This window comes from Macaca mulatta, chromosome 2 (genome assembly GCF_049350105.2).
Source record: "Macaca mulatta isolate MMU2019108-1 chromosome 2, T2T-MMU8v2.0, whole genome shotgun sequence".
NCBI lineage: Eukaryota > Metazoa > Chordata > Mammalia > Primates > Cercopithecidae > Macaca > Macaca mulatta.
The window spans coordinates 105,047,385-105,066,621 of record NC_133407.1 but is presented as its reverse complement, the minus strand read 5'-3'; the positions used below and the strand labels follow the sequence as shown (position 1 = coordinate 105,066,621).

The following is a 19,237-nucleotide window of genomic DNA, read 5'->3' as shown; positions in this document are numbered from 1 at the left end:
GAATTTTGATTTTGAGCTTTACACTAAGATCATCTGTACAGGCGTTTTTAATGTGAACTTTAGCATGAATGTCTCTGGCTATTTCTCTTGGGCTATTTAGTTTTGCCAAAGAAGAGCACATTCAGAGTGTTCCAGTCACATGCTTGGAAGGAAATGACTGGGCTATCAGAGTCTCAGGAGTCCACTGGGCTAAGGGAGCTGAAGTTTCAGTATTTACTGTGCATAAATTCACCTAGTCTCCCTGTTTGCAGTTTGGTAGTCCTGTCTTCAACTTGGTCTGCTATTTCTCAGTCTAGATGGTTTTTATTTTCTCTAGAGAATAAATGTTCAGACTTTTGCCAGGGTGCAAGCCTAGTGGCAGTTACCTACATATATTGGCCAGAGGAGATAATTTAAGGTTCAAACTGCTTTTTAATCAGATTTTGCCCAATATTTGATCTTTTACCCCTCTTTCCTCACTGTTGGTTTTAGAAGTACCTTTTCAACACATAGTACCTGAGAAGTGCTCGTCCACTTGGAAAAGCAATGGAATTAGATTCCCACCTCAACCCACATGATCAATCACTTTCCAGTGGACTGAGGACTTCACTGTGAAAGACAAGGGGAGGAGGAGAAACAAGAAGAAGGAAGAAAGAGGATAAAGAAGGGGACAAAGAGGAAGAAGATAAAAGATCCAGACCGTATAATTAATGTCTCCAAATCAGTAACAAAAGATCAACAACCCAATGGGAGAATGAGCAAAAGACCTGAACAGGCATTTCAGAAACAGGCATTTTCAGGCACTTACTGTTCATATTTCCTCATTTTCCTCAGAAATTCTCAATGTCATTAATAGTTATGAAAATTCAAATTAAGACTAAAGGTACCACTTTAGACTCCATAAATAGATGAGTAGAAATTAAATCTGATGTCAGTAGGTATTGGTGAGGTTGTAACTTAGAGGGAACACATACGCTACTGGTGGGAATAAATTGGGACAGCCACTTTGGAAACCAGTTTGGCAGTGTCCTGAAGTTGCATATTTGCGTTTCCATTCCTATATGCACACGTGTACCAGGAGACAGATGCAACAGTGTTTCTCAAGCATTGCTTTTTGAGAAGAAAAGCTGAAAGCACCCGGCATGTCTTTTAGTAGGATGATGGGTAAATAAATGGTTATATATTCCACATGTTTAATGAAGACAAAACTATTTCCTTAAAGAAAATGTTTCTATTCTTCCTATATCAAAAGGAGTAGAACCATTTTAATGGCATCAAATTCTGTCTCATCTCTGAAGAGATGTCAGGCTCTATTTTATTTTATTTTATTTATATTTTGAGACGAAGTTTCACTCTGATTGCTCAGGGTGGGGTGCAATGGCGTGATCTCGGCTCACTGCAACCTCTGCCTCCCAGGTTCTAGAGATTCTCCTGCTTCAGCCTCCCGAGTAACTGGGATTACAGACATGCACCACCACACCCAGCTAATTTTTGTACTTTTTTGGTAGAGATGGGGTTTCTCCATTTTGGTCAGCCTGGTCTTGAACTCCCGACCTCAGGTGATCTGCCTGCCATGGCCTCCCAAAGTGCTGGGATTGCAGGCATGAGCCACCGTGCCCTGCCTCTCTTTCATTTTAATAAGTTGAGGCAGTTCTTCAAAATGCAGAGGAAGTCGGGGAGGACTTTTGAGCATGGTGATTCGCGATTCAGAGAATGGGATGGAAAGCAGAGTGTTAGCCTTTTCTGGGGATTTTCTCTTAAGACTTGTGTACTCAAGAAAGCAGTATCCCAGATTTGGTGGTGTTGATAATAGTAGCTACTGTTTCTTGAGTATTTACCAATTCATTTACATCCTCACAGCAGTCATAAGGCAGGCATTGTCCCATTTTTTAAATTAGAAAACTGAAGTTTGTAAGAGTTTAATTTGTACAAGATCACACTGTCAGAAAGTACAACAGGTGAGAATTGCTTCCAGATTTGGCTGACATCTCTGTTTCAATATTGTCAAGGTAAAAGATTTGACTCTGCTGAAAGAAAGAATCTAGGAATCATAATGGACACAAACCACAATTAAGTTTTGGGGTACTGCTGGAGTACTGTTGGTTTACTTCTTTTGTAAAGTCAGCCTGACACTTGACACTGTGAGAAAGCATAAATCTTACAAATTGGGCTGTCTGTTTGCCTTGCATTCATCATTTATTATTTGGTAGGGCATCCTGGGAAATTGAACATTATATCTCCTAAAACATGTTTTAAAAAGGCTCTGCGGGACAACAATATTACTTAATATTTAAAAACACTGACTGAGCATGGTGGCTCACACCTGTAATCCCAGCACTTTGGGAGGCTGAGGCGGGTGGATCACAAGGTTAGGAGTTGAAGATCAGCCTGGCCAAGATGGTGAAACCTAGCCTCTACTAAAAATACAAAAATTAGCTGTGTGTGGTGGCAGATGCGTGTAATCTCAGCTACTCTGGAGGCTGAGGCAGGAGAATCACTTGAACCTGTGTGGCAGAGGTTGCAGTGAGCCAAGATTGTGCCACTGCATGCACTCCAGCATGGGCAACAGAGTGAGATTCCGTCTCCAAAAAAAAAAAAAAAGTGTGTGTATATATATGTGTATATGTATGTGTGTGTGTGTGTATATATATGTGTGTGTGTATATATGTGTATATATGTGTATATATATGTGTGTGTATATATATACACACATACACACACACGTACATACATACATTAAAAACTTTGAGTAGGTAATGCATACTCATGGTTCAAAAACAAAAACAAAAACAAAATCAAAAAATTTCTCATCCATACTTCATTACCCTAGATTACCACCATGCAAAATTAAGCATCCTTATTAGCTTATTTATCGCTCTGGATTTTTAAAAAATCTAAGCAAATATGAATATGGATTATTTCCCTCCCTTTATAAGCAAAAGTTCCTTATTTTGAACTTTGCTTATTTTCTTAGAAACATATATTGTAGCTTTTTCATATAGTGTATAAAGAGCTGCTTCTTTTTGACAGCCGCATTCTAATTATGTACCATATTTTATTTAACTAGTCCCCTTTTGCTAAATACTTCCCACCCCAATTTTTTTACGTTATAAATAGCAAACTGTGTATGTGTCGTATCATATGTGTACCAGTATATCTATAGAATACTTTGTTCCTAGAGATGAAATTACTAGATTATTAATTTTCAAATTATTGGCAGCTCACTCTGCCTGGTATTTATACTCGATTACATTTCCAGCAGCAATGTACGGGAGTGTCAGTATCTTCAGAGTCTTGATGGCAGTCTTGTCAGATTTTCTGAGTTTTGCCCCCATGAGGTAAAAATAGATGTCATTTTATGTATATTTATTTTATTAGGAGTGAAACGGAATGTCTTTTTCTTGAACCATTTATATTTTCTTCTATGTGTACTGCCTTTTCCTAGTCCTTGTTCATTTGTTCCTCTTCTTTTGTTAGTCTTTTTCTAATTATTATCTGCGGGCATATGTGTGTGTGTACACATATAATATTAACATTTTGTGATATGAAATGGAAATATTTTTCTCCAGTTGGTCTTTTTGCTTCTGGTATTTTTTTCTAGGTGGAAGTTTTTTATTTTTTTTAACTTTTTATATGCGGTATAAATTTTAAGCAAACACACATTAAATAGCAGAATTAAGAAATGGGCCTTGGGAATAATGAGAAGGAATTGCTGTAGAGAACTAGATAGAACTTTATGGCAGTTTCAACAACAATATTTACCTATTCAGCTAATATGTATTGAACACTAAATTAGAGTTAAGAACTGTGCACAGAAGTGGAAGGGTGTGGTGAGAAGAATCAGATATAGTCCTTGCCCTTAGGTATTTTTAAGTTTACTGGGATGACAAACATTATCAAATAATTAAAAATATACTATAAAATTACAGTTGGGTAATCCTTCCATGCTATGAGACAGTACCATAGAGGGCTTTAATTTAAGGAAGTCATTGGAGATTACAGTGAGTTATGAAACATGCATATGAATTTATTGGCAAAGGGGGAAGAGAAGAGCCATCTAGGCAGAGGCAGTAGCTTGTTGCATGGGGAGGTACTGTATTTAAGAGACAGAGAACCCAGTGTGACAGGAGGGAGAGAAAGCAAGACGAAACTGGAGAGGTAATTGGGGGTCAGGCCATGAAGGTCATGATAGGGAGTTTTAAGAACTCCTATGTGAAGAGCAATGAGATGCCATGGAAGGATTTTAAATAGGGGAGTGACCTGATGGACAAGATTAGTTTAGATGTAGAGTGTGCAAGGATTAGAGTGGCAGAGTAGAAGCAGATGGACTAGTTAGCTAGAAGGCTATTGTAATAGTCCAGGAGAAGGAAGTATGGTAGCTTGCTATTGGTTTGGAGTAGAGAAGTGAAAGAGTTGGAAGAATATTCAATGATTGACTTAATATGGGAAGTGAGAGAAAAGGAGGTGTTAAGGATGACTCTCCTAGTTTTCTGGTTTATTTAATAAGGTAGAGAGTGATACTATACAGTGGGATATTGTCCTCTGGAAGACAACCAGGTTTGGTGAGATGATGATTTTTATTTTGGATATATAGAGTTTGAAGTCCCTTTAAGACAGATAAAATCAGATGTCAAGTCAGCAGTTGAATATATTGGTATGTAACTTAGAGATCAGGTTTGAGCTGCAGATGTGTAATTGGAAGATATCTGTATAGATAAGTGGTAATTTAAATCATTGGTAGGAATGAAATAGTCTGGGTTAAACAGGTAGAAAGAGGATAGTTGTGGGCCTAGAACTCAGTCTTGACAGACTTCAGCATTTAAGAGCATGAACCAGCAAAAGACAGAGAAGGAACAACCAGAGAAACTGGAGAAGAAAGCTAATAAAGGATGATGTTATGGTAGAGGAACAGCAGGAGTGGCAACAGTGTTGAATGCTGTTGACTTGTATAGGTGAAGGCAGATGAAGGCCCATTGGATTTGATGTCATGTGACCTTAGAGATAGTGACGACGGAGAAAGCCGGATTGAAGGCGACTGAGGAACAAGTAGATCAAACAGTAATTATGACTGTAGCCATGTAATTGGTGACTAGAACAGAAGATGCTAACTGACTGATACAGAATCAAGGCTAACTTCCTGATTTGGGTTCATCCTCACGTGATGAGGTCCAAATAGTAATACATGGAAACACAAATGCATGAATAAATCTATTGAGAGAGCCACATAAATGCTAAGTATCAAGATTTCAATACATCTTATGTGTATGTGTGTATTATATATAAAACTCCAATTTACAATGGAGATTGGTTGGAAGTTCTTCCTGAGAAGTAAAAGTTGGGTGGATGGGTGAGAATAACAGAAATGGATAGATGGATGGTGGTAACCAGGGAGATTGCCTTACAGGGCCTTTCGCATGGTGAAATCAGTGGACTTGCTGCGCTGTAGGGGGTTGTGGGGATTGGGAACTTGAGAAAATGACTAGCAGGTCCAGCAAAGGGGAGAAAATGTGGAGAGGCCCTAAAAGTTTGTAGTAACACCTTAAATGTCTAAGGTGATGGTCCAGTAGACTCCCTGGTTCTGGGTTGAAGTGGTTGGTTCAGAAATGAATGTTTAAAGAATGCCAGTAGTTTGAAGAAGAAATAAGTTAGCTTTAAAAGGCAGGTATCATAAAACTAGTAGATAAAGAGACATGTAAAAGCCAGATATTTAGATATTGTCTGTCATCTGTATAACCCAGTGTTAAAATGAAACATTTTCTTTGGATTTCTGTACACAATTTACTGAGAGAATTGAAATTCATATGAATTATCTAGGGTCCCAAGCAAATTGAATACTAATGATAAACAAATGTGCAGTTAACTTGTGGCTTTACTTTGAACCTTTGAAACATAAAAAGCCCTCTTCTGTCCAGACATCTCTTTGTCTTTCATTTATCACCTGGTGAATATTGTTTGTTTCCATTGGCCAAGGCAAATGAAATCAGGACATTAGCAGAGAGATTTGAAGTTGCTTTGTTTTCTTTCTCCATAAATGTTTTGAGTTTTCTGAGGCAAAAATTGTGCCTGACAAGTTGCTACAAATCTAAACGTCAATGTGATTGGGAGGATGCCCTCTGGAAACACTTGCCTTGGCGGCATTTTCGGACCGATGCTATCAAGTGTTTTATCATGAGAGGTAATCTTTGCACTTTCCTGTATGTAGACTGGTGATGTACATCGAGAGAGACAGCAGAAAGACCACTCCAGGCAAGGAGCAGCAAAGTGGCAATGAATACCTGTCCAAATGTCTGGATCTTCTCATCCGTCACATCGTGCAGGAGCTGCCACGAATCCTGGGTAAATTGGAGTCTCGTCCTCAGGCCCCGTTCCTGCTTACCTTTCTAAGACTTGGCTTTTAGGCATCAGTTCTTTTTTATTCTTACTTGTCTGTTCTTGAAGGGCAAATGCAAAGACAATTTTTCACGAATATGTAGTTTCAAGATTTAAATTTCCTTTATCTATTTCTGTAATTATTTTGCATCAATGACGTGATGAGGCATGATGAGACAATGTCACATTAAGATGTGATCTGAGGGAAACTGGTGATTTTAGAAAATATACAAAAGAAAAGTGGTTTAATCCTTAAAATTGGACTTATGCTAGTATTTGGGGGTAACTTTTCTTTTTTGCCTAAATCAGAGGAAAAGAATTGTCTCTTGAAATTAGAGCACGAATTTATTTATTGTTAAAAAAAAAAACTTCAAAAATGCTTAGATTTTATTTTTTTCCCTTGCTGAAACAAGATTTTCTTTTATTTGTACAAGTTTATTGGGTATATGAGAAATTTTGTTATATGTATAAAATGCATAGTGATCATGCCAGGGTATTTAGGGTGTTGATCACCCACCTACAATACATTTTTGTTAACTATAGTCACTTTGCTCTGCTATCAAACATTGAATTTATTTCTTCTATTTTACTGTATGTTCATACCCTTTCACCCACTTTTCTTCCTCATCCCTCCACACCCACTCACCCTTCTCAACCTGTATTATTTATCTTTTCATTTTCTACTGCCATATAATCATTTTTTAACTCCCACAATAAGTGAGAATAAAAATGCATGGATTTTAATTTTAAATATTAAAATGTAATGTTAAATAATTTTGATATTCGTTTAAAGTTTAAAGTTTGAAACTTTCTTTGGTGTGAAAAATTTATCTTAAGATAAATCATCTAATAATGACTGCAAAGGATGTTTATTACAGCTAAAGAAATACCTTATTTCATTGTTATTTGCAGAAATTAAAATAACCTAGGGAGCATGTACATGTAGCTTAAATCCCATTCCATGCTTTTCCAGCAGATGTAGCTATAAACCAGAAATGTTTAGAATGTTAAATTTGATCCAAGCTATTATAGTAGAGGGTACTTAGATTCAGGAATTCAGAATATTAAATCAGAGTAATGAAAATATCTTCAAGGCTGACTGACAGCAACTTTTTGCCCCTTACTGATACTTTAGGAGATTATTTTTGCCTGTTGATGACTGAAAATAGAGCCTCTCAAAATTTATTTCAGATTGTAAGCTTTTTTACCTCCAACCTGAAGGCTTTAATTTGGTCAGTTGGTAGCTAAATTCTTTATTACCGGACTTGTTCTGTTTTAGGATATGACAATAAGATTCTGATGTCCACAAAGCAAGTTTTATTTATTGTTAGATTTATCATCCAATGAGAAGTTTTGGGAATTTACCTCTTTTTACCTCCAACCTATTCTCTTTTTTAAAAGTTGTAAATCGTGTTCTGTAATTCGTTCACATTATTATTATTTATTTATTTATTTATTTATTTTTTGGAGACGGAGTCTAGCTCTGTCACCAGGCTGGAGTGCAGTGGCGCCATCTCAGTTCACTGCAACCTCCGCCTCCCGGATTCAAGTGATTCTCCTGCCTCAGCCTCCCAAGTAGCTGGGACTACAGGCGTGCACCACCACGCCCAGCTAATTTTTGTATTTTTAGTATAGATGTGGTTTCACCATGTTGGCCAGGATGGTCTTGGTCTCCTGACCTTGTGATCCGCCCTCCTCGGCCTCCCAAAGTGCTGGGATTACAGGCATGAGCCACTGTGCTTGGCCCACTTATTATTTTAAATATTTTTTGTTGTTTGCAAAAGTAACGCATGCTCATGATTGAAATTTCAAAAATACAAAAAAAAAATTCTAAAACTGTTACTCTATTATAATTTATTAAATTTTATTTTTCATTTCCAAATGAGATGTTAAGTTTATTTATAGTGTCTTTGCAGAATATCACATTCTGTCCCCAGAGGCCATAAGTGTCTGCTGTAATTTCAGTACTTATGAATAAGTATATCTGCTTATTTTATTTGGAGATTAATTATCTTAGAAGTCCCATGGGTTTTCAAGCAATGACCAGCAATGACCTTGTTTCTAATAGAACAATTTCTAACAAATTTTTTTATTTACAATTCCATTGCACTGGCACATTGATGCCTGAAATTAGTAATTTTGTCATGGTAACCCACCTTGGATTATTTTGGCACAGTGTTTGTTTGGGGTAGGTATAGTTGTCTTGTGTTCTAAGTTTTGTGGTTTTTAACCTCCACGTGTGCTCCGTGCTGTGCTTCACAGGTGACATTCTTAACGCCTTGGCTAATGTTTCTGGACGTAAACACCCGTCAACAGTTCAAGTGAAACAGCTGAAGATGTGTCTCCCCCTGATGCCTATAGTGCTTCACCTTGTAACTTCACAGGTACTATCGTATTGAGGAGGAAAAGGATATAAATATGCCTCTTTTCTTTGTAAACTGGAGCTGAGAATCCTCAACTCAAAACATTTTCTTTTTTTAAATTGAGCTAAAATTGTACATATCTTCCAGAATTTAATCTGTAGAAACTCTCATCGCACAGGTATTTCGACCTCAAGTTGTGACAGAAGAGTTTCTTTTCAGCTACGGAACTATTCTTGTGAGTAACACTAAATTTTCCTTGTTTCTAATAAAATTGTGGCTGCCTCTACTGTTTGTGGAATTTGGTGTCAGAATGAGGTAATTTAAAAATCCTATTGGTATTTATTTGTCTCTAGGGAAGTGACCTTTTAATATTTTTATCTGTTGACTGTAATAAAATTTGACATTTGGAGAAAACACATTCTCTCCTGATAATGTAGTTTGTTCAGAGACAGCCCAAATAGGGTAAATATGCCCACAGAAACAGAAACACTTTTATAGATTTTGGTATTAAACGTCATGAAAAAAATATAATAAAACTGGTGAAAATGGAATGCTGGGAATATATTATCATTACTCTCTACTTCAGCTTATATTGTCCAATCATGTGCAGTGTCTCTTTTTTTTTTTTTTTTTTTTTTTGAGACAGAGTCTCACTCTGTTGCCCAGGCTGGAGTGCAGTGGTGCGATCTTGGCTCACTGCAACCTCCGCCTCCTGGGTTCAAGTGATTCTTCTGCCCCAGCCCCTACAGTGTCTCTTCTTATGATGGTATTTCTCTATGTTAAGCTCAGTTTAGCTTTTTCTTTAATTTTGAGGATACAAGTAGAAATGAAAAATCATTGTATTATTGTTCACTTCTGTTTTTGCTCACAAAAATTGTCTTTTTGTTTAGCTCGTGAATTATGTTATCTTTTTCCCTTGCCAGTAGTAGTTACAGTATATATGGTTGATAAAATGAGTGAGTCATACAGAGGGAAAACTAAAACATTTGTCACAGAGCTTTTCCAGTCTGACTTTGATATTAATAATAAGCTGAACAGAGATTTTCAAAATGCCATAGAGGTAACTAGTTAAAATGAGGTCAGCATCTCAATTTTATTGTTAGTTTGGAATTTTATTTTAAAAAAGAGTGCCACACACGAGTGAGAATATGGTTTTCTAGAAAGTTCATTATAGGGTGAAGTATGATGTTTATAAATATAAATGTTGAGTGGCGGTTGCTGATTTTTAGGAAACAATGCAGTAAAGGTCCTTTTGAGCTCAATTTCAAATTTTTATCATTTGAGTACTTTGAATCTTGAATTCCAGAAAGTCTATAATTTTGTTACCACATTTATGAATTTGCAAATTATGAGAATTTTTATTTACCACCATCTGTTTACCTGTTTTTAAGTGTAACATAGGCATCATTTTAGCATGACTATGATTTTTTCATTTACAATTCCATTGCACTGGCACATTGATGCCTGAAATTAGTAATTTTGTCATGGTAACCCACCTTGGATTATTTTGGCACAGTGTTTGTTTGGGATAGGTATAGTTGTCTTGTGTTCTTTCTCCCTCTCTCTTTTTTTTTTATGTGTAGTATTTTCTTCTGCCTACATTAACTGAGTATGCTTTAGGTTTTTAAGGAACTACCAAGATTTTCCAACAGAAAAGTCTTTTTTTTTTTTTTTTTTTTGAGACGGAGTCTCGCTCTGTTGCCCAGGCTGGAGTGCAGTGGCACTATCTCGGCTCACTGCAAGCTCTGCCTCCCGGGTTTATGCCATTCTCCTGCCTCAGCCTCCCGAGTAGCTGGGACTACAGGCGCCCGCCACCTCGCCCGGCTAATTTTTTTGTATTTTTAGTAGAGACGGGGTTTCATTGTGTTAGCCAGGATGGTCTCGATCTCCTGACCTCGTGATCCGCCCGTCTCGGCCTCCCAAAGTGCTGGGATTACAGGCTTGAGCCACCGCGCCCGGCCAACAGAAAAGTCTTTATGGACTTTCAGAAATTCTATGTATACTGGGGAGAACTCATCTGCTCCTTGTAATTCTGTGTTCAGAGACAAGGGAGGAGGCCACACTGAGTGTGTCCATAAAGACTTTTCTATGGGTATTCTGTTGGGTCTTTTCAATACAGGCACTTTTAGGAAATGGAAAATAACTTGGCTGGTTTAGAGATCATGAAGATATTAAAAAAATTTAGCAGTTTTTTCTTGATAGTCTCACCCAATTAGAGGAAGTTTAGGGAAATAAAATGAAAGTCTTTTGCCTCTCTTCAGTCTATTTTCCTAGTTTGAATCATGGCCAGTCCCAGAATTCTTGAATTATTTTTCTTATTGCGTTCGTTGGTTGGCCTTAACTGTGTGGTCACCTTTTGTATACTCAGTGTTGATGGCACTGATGGAATACTAGTAAAGGGAGAGAATTACTGACTAAAATTCAGGACCTGGTTTTAGTTATCCATATAGTTCTTGTGCACGTTATTGTGAACTGTTGAGAATTGAATGTTGCTTCTGTGAATTAATTCATAATTTTTCCAGAAGATAGCAAAAATGTTACTCGAGTTACAGTGCCTTACTGATGCTATAAGGTCTAGTCTACTCATCCAACATTCTTCTACAGACCCTTAGAAATTTACATTGCAAATTAGCATATTAAAACCCTTTGAGTTTTCTACTTTAAAATAATTTTTAAATTTTTTTTAGGCAAAGCCTTTCTAAACTATTTGAGAGGGCTTTTTAATTTTATTTTATTTTATTTTTCGTGATAGTGGTGGGGATGCACATTTATGAACGTTCTGCAGCCCAGTCCACAGAACGATTATGTGAAATTGTCCAGAGCATAGTGCTTCTTTGGTTCTGGTGACATAGGGAAGTAGTCCATTCATATTTACATACTTAGCATTGTGGAATTTTTTTTTTTTGTTTTTTCACATTTTTTCTTTTTTTGAGACAGGGTCTTTCTCTGTCTCAGGCTGAGTGCAGTGGCACAATCAGGCTCACTGCAACCTCTGCCTCCCAGGCTCAAGCAATCCTCCCTCCTCAGCCTCAGATGTAGCTGGAACTACAGGTGTGTGCCACCATGCCTGGTTAATTTTTAAAAATTTTTTGAAGAGATGAGGTTTCACCATCTTGCCTGAGCTGGTGTTGAACTCCTGGACTCAAGTGATCCACCCACCTTGGCCTCCCAAAGTGCTGGGATTATAGGCATGAGCCACCTCTCCCAGCATTGTGTTTTGAAAGACTTACTGGTACATCTGGAGATAAATATTATTTTCAGTATTTCTCAAAATGTATCTCATGGAGTAGCTATTGTCTTATGGCAGGGATATTGTCCTTTTATATTTTAAAGATATGACTTAATTGAGGTATTCAAGCTTAGTCCACTTTTAGAAGCTGTATCCAGTGGCAGCAAGCCAAGAACTTTGTGGCTTCCCCTCTTCAGGAGCTGCTGACCTGCCTTGGGGTGGGTGTGGAGATAGCAGCCAGGGTTGGTGTGATCTCTATGCATTAGAGGGGTTCTTAAGGAGCAGACTGGAGAAGGGGGTATTGGAACTGTGCTTCTCATTGACTTCAGTATTATAATGACACCAGGGCATGGTTTGCATATTTGACCTACAGACTTTTTTTTTTTTGGTACAAAAATTCAGGATACTTCTTATATATGGAGGCATAAATACAAGAATTGCTTTTTTGTACATTTTTTCCCCCATGGAAAATGAAGTTTTGGTCGTCTTACATTTTAAAGAGACTAGCATTTGGAAACAATTCAGCAGAGTAATTTTAAACTATTATCAAGCTTTGAAAGACTCCTGGAAAAAGAGAACTACCCAGCTGATAATTGCTATTTTCACTTCTTATTGGCAGAAGCAGCCTGTCGTCTTATTCAGCTCCCTCTCCAGGTTTCAGCAGTCTAGTCTCTGGGGAAGTTCTGTGGTGAATACCATGCTTCTTTTGGGCCTCCATTGAATTGGGCTGGGAAGCAGGAAGTAGTAGATTAAGGAAATATTTTCAAGAGCTAATGATGTGTATTAACCTAACATTCACTGTATTTCTTATGTCCTTTTGAAAATGCATTTGATTAATGAGCAGAGGAAGCAGACTTTGTTGTGTTTAAGTTCTGGCCTCATTAGTTTATAAAAGTATGATGGCTTGTGGTGGTTATAATTTTCTGCAAAAAATAACTGAAAGATTATACTTACTGCCCTCTGTAGATTTTTATGTAAAGGAATGCTGATTTATTGATGGATATTGGCTTCAGCTGCAGAAAAGCCAGAGATAGTGCACTCTTGTATTTTTGACAATATGATAGTATATATTTACTTATTTGTTGCCACCTAGATATTCTTGTCTTTTTTCTTTTAACATATCATGAATTTGTATCCCAGTTTGCTGTAGGAGCTTTTTTGCAGCCCCTGTTGGGGATCACTGAATGATACTGAGAGCACTGGCACATATTGCTCCACACCCTCTAGCCAGCGGACCTAGCTCAGGATGGGTGGTCTTTTTTGCGCCCTTGCTGAAACTCCCATCTTTTGAAGTTTGCGCCATGAAAAGATATTGTGTCACCCCCTGTGTTGTGGTCATCTGCAGATTTCTGGGTCATTGGCTCTCGTTCCTCAGCGTTCCTTTAGCACTTGGCTCACCATGAGCCTTTCCTTGCCACTCCTGCATTATTGGTGGGGAATTTGATATCCCTCTGGAGGATCCTTCCAGTGCCTCAGCCTTGCGGCTCCCTGGCTGCTTCTCTCCTCAAGACCTTGTCTGTCTTCCCATCAGCTGCCTGCTCCCATGGTCAAACACTTGACCTTACTGTCAGCATCCCCTTGTTGGTCCACCACCCGTGATTTTCAGCTCATTTCCTCTCCTCCCCAACTCCCACAGCCCTTCAGCTTCTTTGAGACTTAATTGTTCCTACCTGCTTTCCACTCACCATCCTGCCCTGCCAGGGCTCTGCTTTTTCACTTTCTCTTTATTCCACCTAGAGTGCCTGGTCCAGCATTAGTCACAATCTTTTTTTTTTTTTTTTTTTTTTTTTTTTTGAGACAGAGTCTACCTCTGTCTCCCAGGCTGGTGCTGTGGAGTGATCTTGGCTGACTGCAACCTCTGTTTTGTGGGTTCCAGCAATTCTCAATCCTCAGCCTCCCAAGTAGCTGGGATTACAGGCGTGCGCCACCACTCATGGCTGATTTTTGTATTTTTTGTAGAGATGGGGTTTCACCCTGTTGGCCAGGCTGGTCTTGAGCTCCTGACCTCAAGTGATCTGCCTGCCTCGACCTCCCAAAGTGCTGGGATTACAGGTGTGAGCCACCATGTCCGGCTCTCTGGCAAATCTTAGTGCTAGTTAAATTTAAGTTTCTACCTACCCTAACCCTGCTTTGAGTGGCTAAATATGGCTGGGGGAGCAGGTAGAGGGGAAATAGTGCAAATAACAGGTCTCTCTTAAAATTCACATCAGCTGATGGCTATTTATATCTTTCCTTCTCTTTGAATCTCCAATGCCTCCTACTCCGTTCTCACTCTCACCTCGTTACTCCCTATTACACTGAGAATGAGAAGGAAGAAATATATCAAAGGATATTGAAACTGGTAAATGAATGAAATATTTAGTAGGAATTAAAAAAAAATTAAATAGGGGAAGTATAAGGTAGGAAATAAGTTAAAAGAAGCCCATAATTCTTCATATTAAATAATTACTTAATAAACAATTTCAGCATTTAGACAAGCTTTATTTATATATACATTCATATATATTCATATATATATACATTCATACACACACACACACACACACACACACACACACACACACACGAAAAAGCCAGTACATGCGAGTGGTTAGAAAATCGTAAGGGAAGAGAAAGGCAGAAAAGGCAGTGAAGCTTGCCTTCCCAGGTTCCCAAAGGAAACAATGCTTGTCCTTTCCTGTGATCTCTTCCTCAAAAATTATTGTTCACATCACTAGCATTTGTGTATTATGTGTATATTTTTAAGAGAATTGCACAGAAGGGATTGTTGTTACATACTCTGCTCTGTGTCTTCTTTCTTTACTTAGTAATCCATAGATATTTACATAGTTTTGTTGAAGTCAAAAGGTTTCTCTCTGTGAGTTTTTTTATTCAACATCAAATTTGTATTTTATTCGATAAAAGTTATGTGCCCATTTTGGAATTATGTGAAGTGATTTTAACAAAATTATCATGAAAAGCATACATTGCTGCTTTTAAAAATTAACTCAGCTGGGCATGGTGGCTCACGCCTGTAATCCTAGCACTTTGGGAGGCCAGGGGCGGGCTCAGTCATGAGATTGAGACCATCCTGGCCAACATGGTGAAAACCCATCTCTACTAAAAATACAAAAGTGGGTGAAACCCCATCTCTACTAAAAATACAAAAGTTAGCTGGTGGCATGTGCCTATAGTCCCAGCTTCTCGGAAGGCTGAGGCAGACGAATCGCTTGAACCCGGGAGGCAGGGGTTGCAGTGAGCCGAGATCACGCCACTGCACTCCAGCCTAGTGACAGAGCAAGACTCCGTCTCCAAAAAAACAAAAAACAAAACAAAACAAAACTCCAATTTAAGGTCCATTTTGTTTAATTGTAGACCAAAAAAAGAATTGAAGATATCCTCTGTTTTCACCTTTTAAAGGGCTTGCATTTTTTAGGCTTTCTGATTTCTTTATAACCTAGACAATAAATGTCTTTAAGGTGTTTTTCTTATTTTAAAGGTAATTTATGCTTATTTATTTAAATTATAATTCATGCTTATTAAAGAAAATGTAGACAAGTGTAGTGAAATTTGAAGAAAATAAAATTATCTGTAACTCTACACTAGGAGACAACCATTGTTAACATATTGTTGTTTTCTTAGGTTTTCCATTCATATAGATGCATTTGTATTGTAGAAACATTTATGTATCTATAACATATATGTGACATATACAAATACATATGGTTGAGACCTTCTGTATCCATAGATTCGTATTCCAAATCCTTTAGAAAACTTAAGTTGCATTTAAATATTTTCCCATAACTTTAAAACATTCTTTTTAAAAACATTTTAAAATTTAATTTTAAATTGATGAATAAGAATTGTATACATTTATTGTGTACAGCAGATTGTTCTGAAATATGTATACATTGTGAAATGGCTAAATTGAGCTAATAAACATATCTATTACCTCACATATTTGTTTTTGTGGTGAGAAAACCTGAAATCTACTATTACCAATTTTTAAGACTACATTTTTATTAATGGTACTCACCATGTACATTAGATCTCGATACCTTATTCCTTCTATATAATCAAAATTTTGTATCCTTTGACCAATGTCTTCACCCTACCCCCAGTCCCTGGTAACCACCATCTCTTCTCTACTTCTGAGTTCAACTTTTTTAATTCCCACCTGTAAGTGAGACCACATGATGTTTGTCTTTCTGTGCCTGGCTCATTTCACTTAACATAATGTCCTCTAGGTTTATCCATGTTGCTGCAAATGACAGGATTTCCTTTCTAAAAAAATTCCATTATGTATATTTGCCACATTTAAAAAATCCATTCATCTGTTGATGGACAGTTGAGTTGATTCTGTATCTTGGCTATTGTGAAGAAAGCTGCAGTGAACATGGGAGTGCAGATATTTCTTCAACATACTGATTTTATTTCCTTTGGAAATATATGTATATATGTATGTGTATGTATGTATGTATGTATTTATTTCAGTAGTTGGATTTTTTAATCATGTGGTACTTATATTTTTAAATTTTTTGAAGAATCTTCATAATATTTTTCATAATGGCTCTACTAGTTTATATTCCCATCAACAGTGTGCAAGAGTTCCCTTTCCTATACATCCTCACCAGTCCTTGTTATCTTTTATCTTTTTGATAATAGCCATTCTTATAGATGTGAAGTGATATCTCATTATAGTTTTAATTTTCCTTTCCCTGGTTAGTGATACTGATCATTTTTTCCATGTACCTATTGATCATTTGTATATTTTCTTTCGAGTAATGTCTATTCAATCCTTTGACTTTTTTTTTTTTTTTTTTTTCTTTGAGACAAGGTCTTGCCTTGTCACCCAGGCTGGAGTGCAGGGATACCATCATAGCCCACTGCATCCTTGATCTCCTGGGCTCAAGTGATCCTCCACCTCAGCCTCCGAGTAGCTAAGGCTACAGGTTCATGCCACCACGCCTGGCTAATTTTTTATTTTTCTGTAGAGACGGTCTTGCTATGTTGCCCAAGCTCGTCTCAAACTCCTGGCCTCAGATTATCCTCCTGCCTTGGCCTCTCACAGTGCTGGGGTTACAGGTCTTAGCTACTTCACCTGGCCTGACCATTTGAAAACATTGGGTTATCTGTTTTCTTACTGTTGAGTTGAGTTCCTTATGTATTTTGGATATTCACCCCTTATAGATACGTGGTTTACAAATATTTTTTCCCATTCCATAAGTTGTCTCTTCACTCTGCTGTTTCCTTGACTGTGCAGAAGCTTTTTATGTTGATGTAATCCTATTTGTCTGTTTTTGCTTTTGTTGCTTGTGTTTTTGGATTCGATCTAAAAAAATTATTGCCCAGACCAATGTCATGGAGGTTTACCCCTTTATTTCTCCCTAGTTGTTTTGCAGTTTCAGGTCTTACGTTTTCTAACATTTTAATGGCTACTATCCTGTTTGTATGAACTATATATAGTTTGGTAAAATTTCAGTAAGACTCAAAAATAAGCAATATACTATTTAGGGACACGTGTATATGTGTTAAAACTATTTTAAGAAATCCAAGAAAATGATAAATACATGATAGTGGTTACCTCTGGAAGTTAGGTAGGCAGATGTGATGGGGAGTTTATGCAACCAATTGGGAATGTCTTAGTTCTTAACTTGAGTAGTGGGTTTAAGGGTTTTCTTTGTAATGCAAAATGTATACCTATGTTCTTTTGTATATGTTACATAGATTCTATTATATTAGATTTCTTTTTTTTTTTTGGGAGACAGAGTCTTGCTCTGTTGGCCTGGCTGGAGTGCGGTGGCATGATCTTGGCTGACTGCAACCTCCGCCTCCCAGGCTCAAGCCATTCTACTGCCTCAACCTCCCAAGTAGCTGGGATTACAGGCATGTGCCACCATGCCCGGCTAATTTTTGTATTTTTAATTGAGATGGGGTTTCACCATGTTGGCCAGGCTGGTCTCGAATTCCTGACCTCAAGTAATCTGCCTGCCTTGGCCTTCCAAAGTGCTGGGATTACAGGCGTGAGCCACTGCACCTGGCCTATATTAGATATTTTTGACACATACCACTTGAGCATAATAGACCAATTTCTACTGTGGGCTAATTTTTTATACTTAGTTGCTTTTTAGTTTCAAGGTCATCTTATATTTTATTTGCTATTTGTTACCACATATAAAATAATATGTACGTATTATTTTGTTTCCTAGGGGCAAGAACTCTGTTGCAGTGTTCTTGCAGTCAGTAACATGGGTGCTCTGCCTAGCATGGCAGTGATTGTTTCATTGTCATGGAGTACCTTTTCTGTCCAGAGCATTCAGCCAGAGACTGGGAAGCTCATTCATCCAGGGAACTGAGGCCTCAGAGAGCTCACAGCCGAGCTACTAAGGCCTTCCTCTCAAACAGCAATGGGAGTCATCCTGCAAAGGAGGCACTAGCATGGTGCATGGGAGCACAGATAAGGGGGTTGGAGTAAGAAGTATCTAGGAGGAACTCAAAACAGGGGTGAAATTTGAAGACAGGCCTTGAGAGCGAAACTGCTGTTTTGACAAAGTTTGTACTCAGGGTAGCTAAGGCTTGATTGACCTTCCTTTGAGATGACTGTTTTCCCTGGTTAGGTGCCATTCTAACTCACTTCTGATATGGCGAGCGAGTAATTGTGGCGTATTAATGGACATAGTTATATATCAGTTGTATTATTCTCACTTTTGCAAGTGCTTATATTAACATTGACTTTATTCCAACATTAAATCTCGTTGATAGTGATTTGTATATTTAAAAATGATTCTTTGGGAGGCCGAGGCAGGTGGATCACCTGAGGTCGGGAGTTTGAGACCAGCGTGACCAACTTGGAGAAACCCCGTCTCTACTAAAAATACAAAATTAGCCAGGTGTGGTGGCTTATGCCTCTAATCCCAGCTACTCGGGAGGCTGAGGCGGGAGAATTGCTTGAACCTGGAAGGCAGAGGTTTGGGTGAGCTGAGATTGCACCATTGCTCTCCAGCCTGGGCAACAAGAGCAAAACGCTGTCACACACACACACACACACACACACACACACAGATTATAGTTTATAATTTATGTATATTATTTAATATACTTTTATAACTATAATAGTATTTATAATATGTGTAGAGTATTAAAAATACTGTCTGAGTTATTAAGAACAATAGATACAGTTTTGGGCAAAATGTAAACTACCTATATTTTATTTCAGAGTTACTTTGAAACTATTAAAAATTTTATTTTTTTCAGAGTCATATTAAATCTATAGACTCAGGAGAAACGAACATAGATGGAGCCATAGGTGAGCAGACCA

The 19,237-nt window shown here is 37.8% G+C and overlaps 1 protein-coding gene across 10 annotated transcripts in view; it reads left to right on the top strand.

Annotated features, from left to right (window-relative positions):
- Nucleotides 1-19,237, top strand: part of ULK4 (unc-51 like kinase 4) — a 706,344-nt gene that overhangs the window by 228,508 nt on the left and 458,599 nt on the right. For 6 of the 10 annotated variants that reach the window (XR_001443048.3, XM_077992218.1, XM_077992219.1 and 3 more), the window contains 4 exons: nt 6,182-6,315; nt 8,611-8,732; nt 8,890-8,946; nt 19,174-19,225. Coding sequence is in view for 8 of the 10 variants with exons in the window: in XM_077992218.1 (XP_077848344.1) it covers nt 6,182-6,315; nt 8,611-8,732; nt 8,890-8,946; nt 19,174-19,225 (365 nt within the window). In the remaining 2 variants the exon portion in view is untranslated. The remainder of the gene's footprint in view (nt 1-6,181; nt 6,316-8,610; nt 8,733-8,889; nt 8,947-19,173; nt 19,226-19,237) is intronic. The other 4 variants (XR_013413811.1, XM_077992220.1, XM_077992223.1 and 1 more) reach the window with 1 other exon arrangement.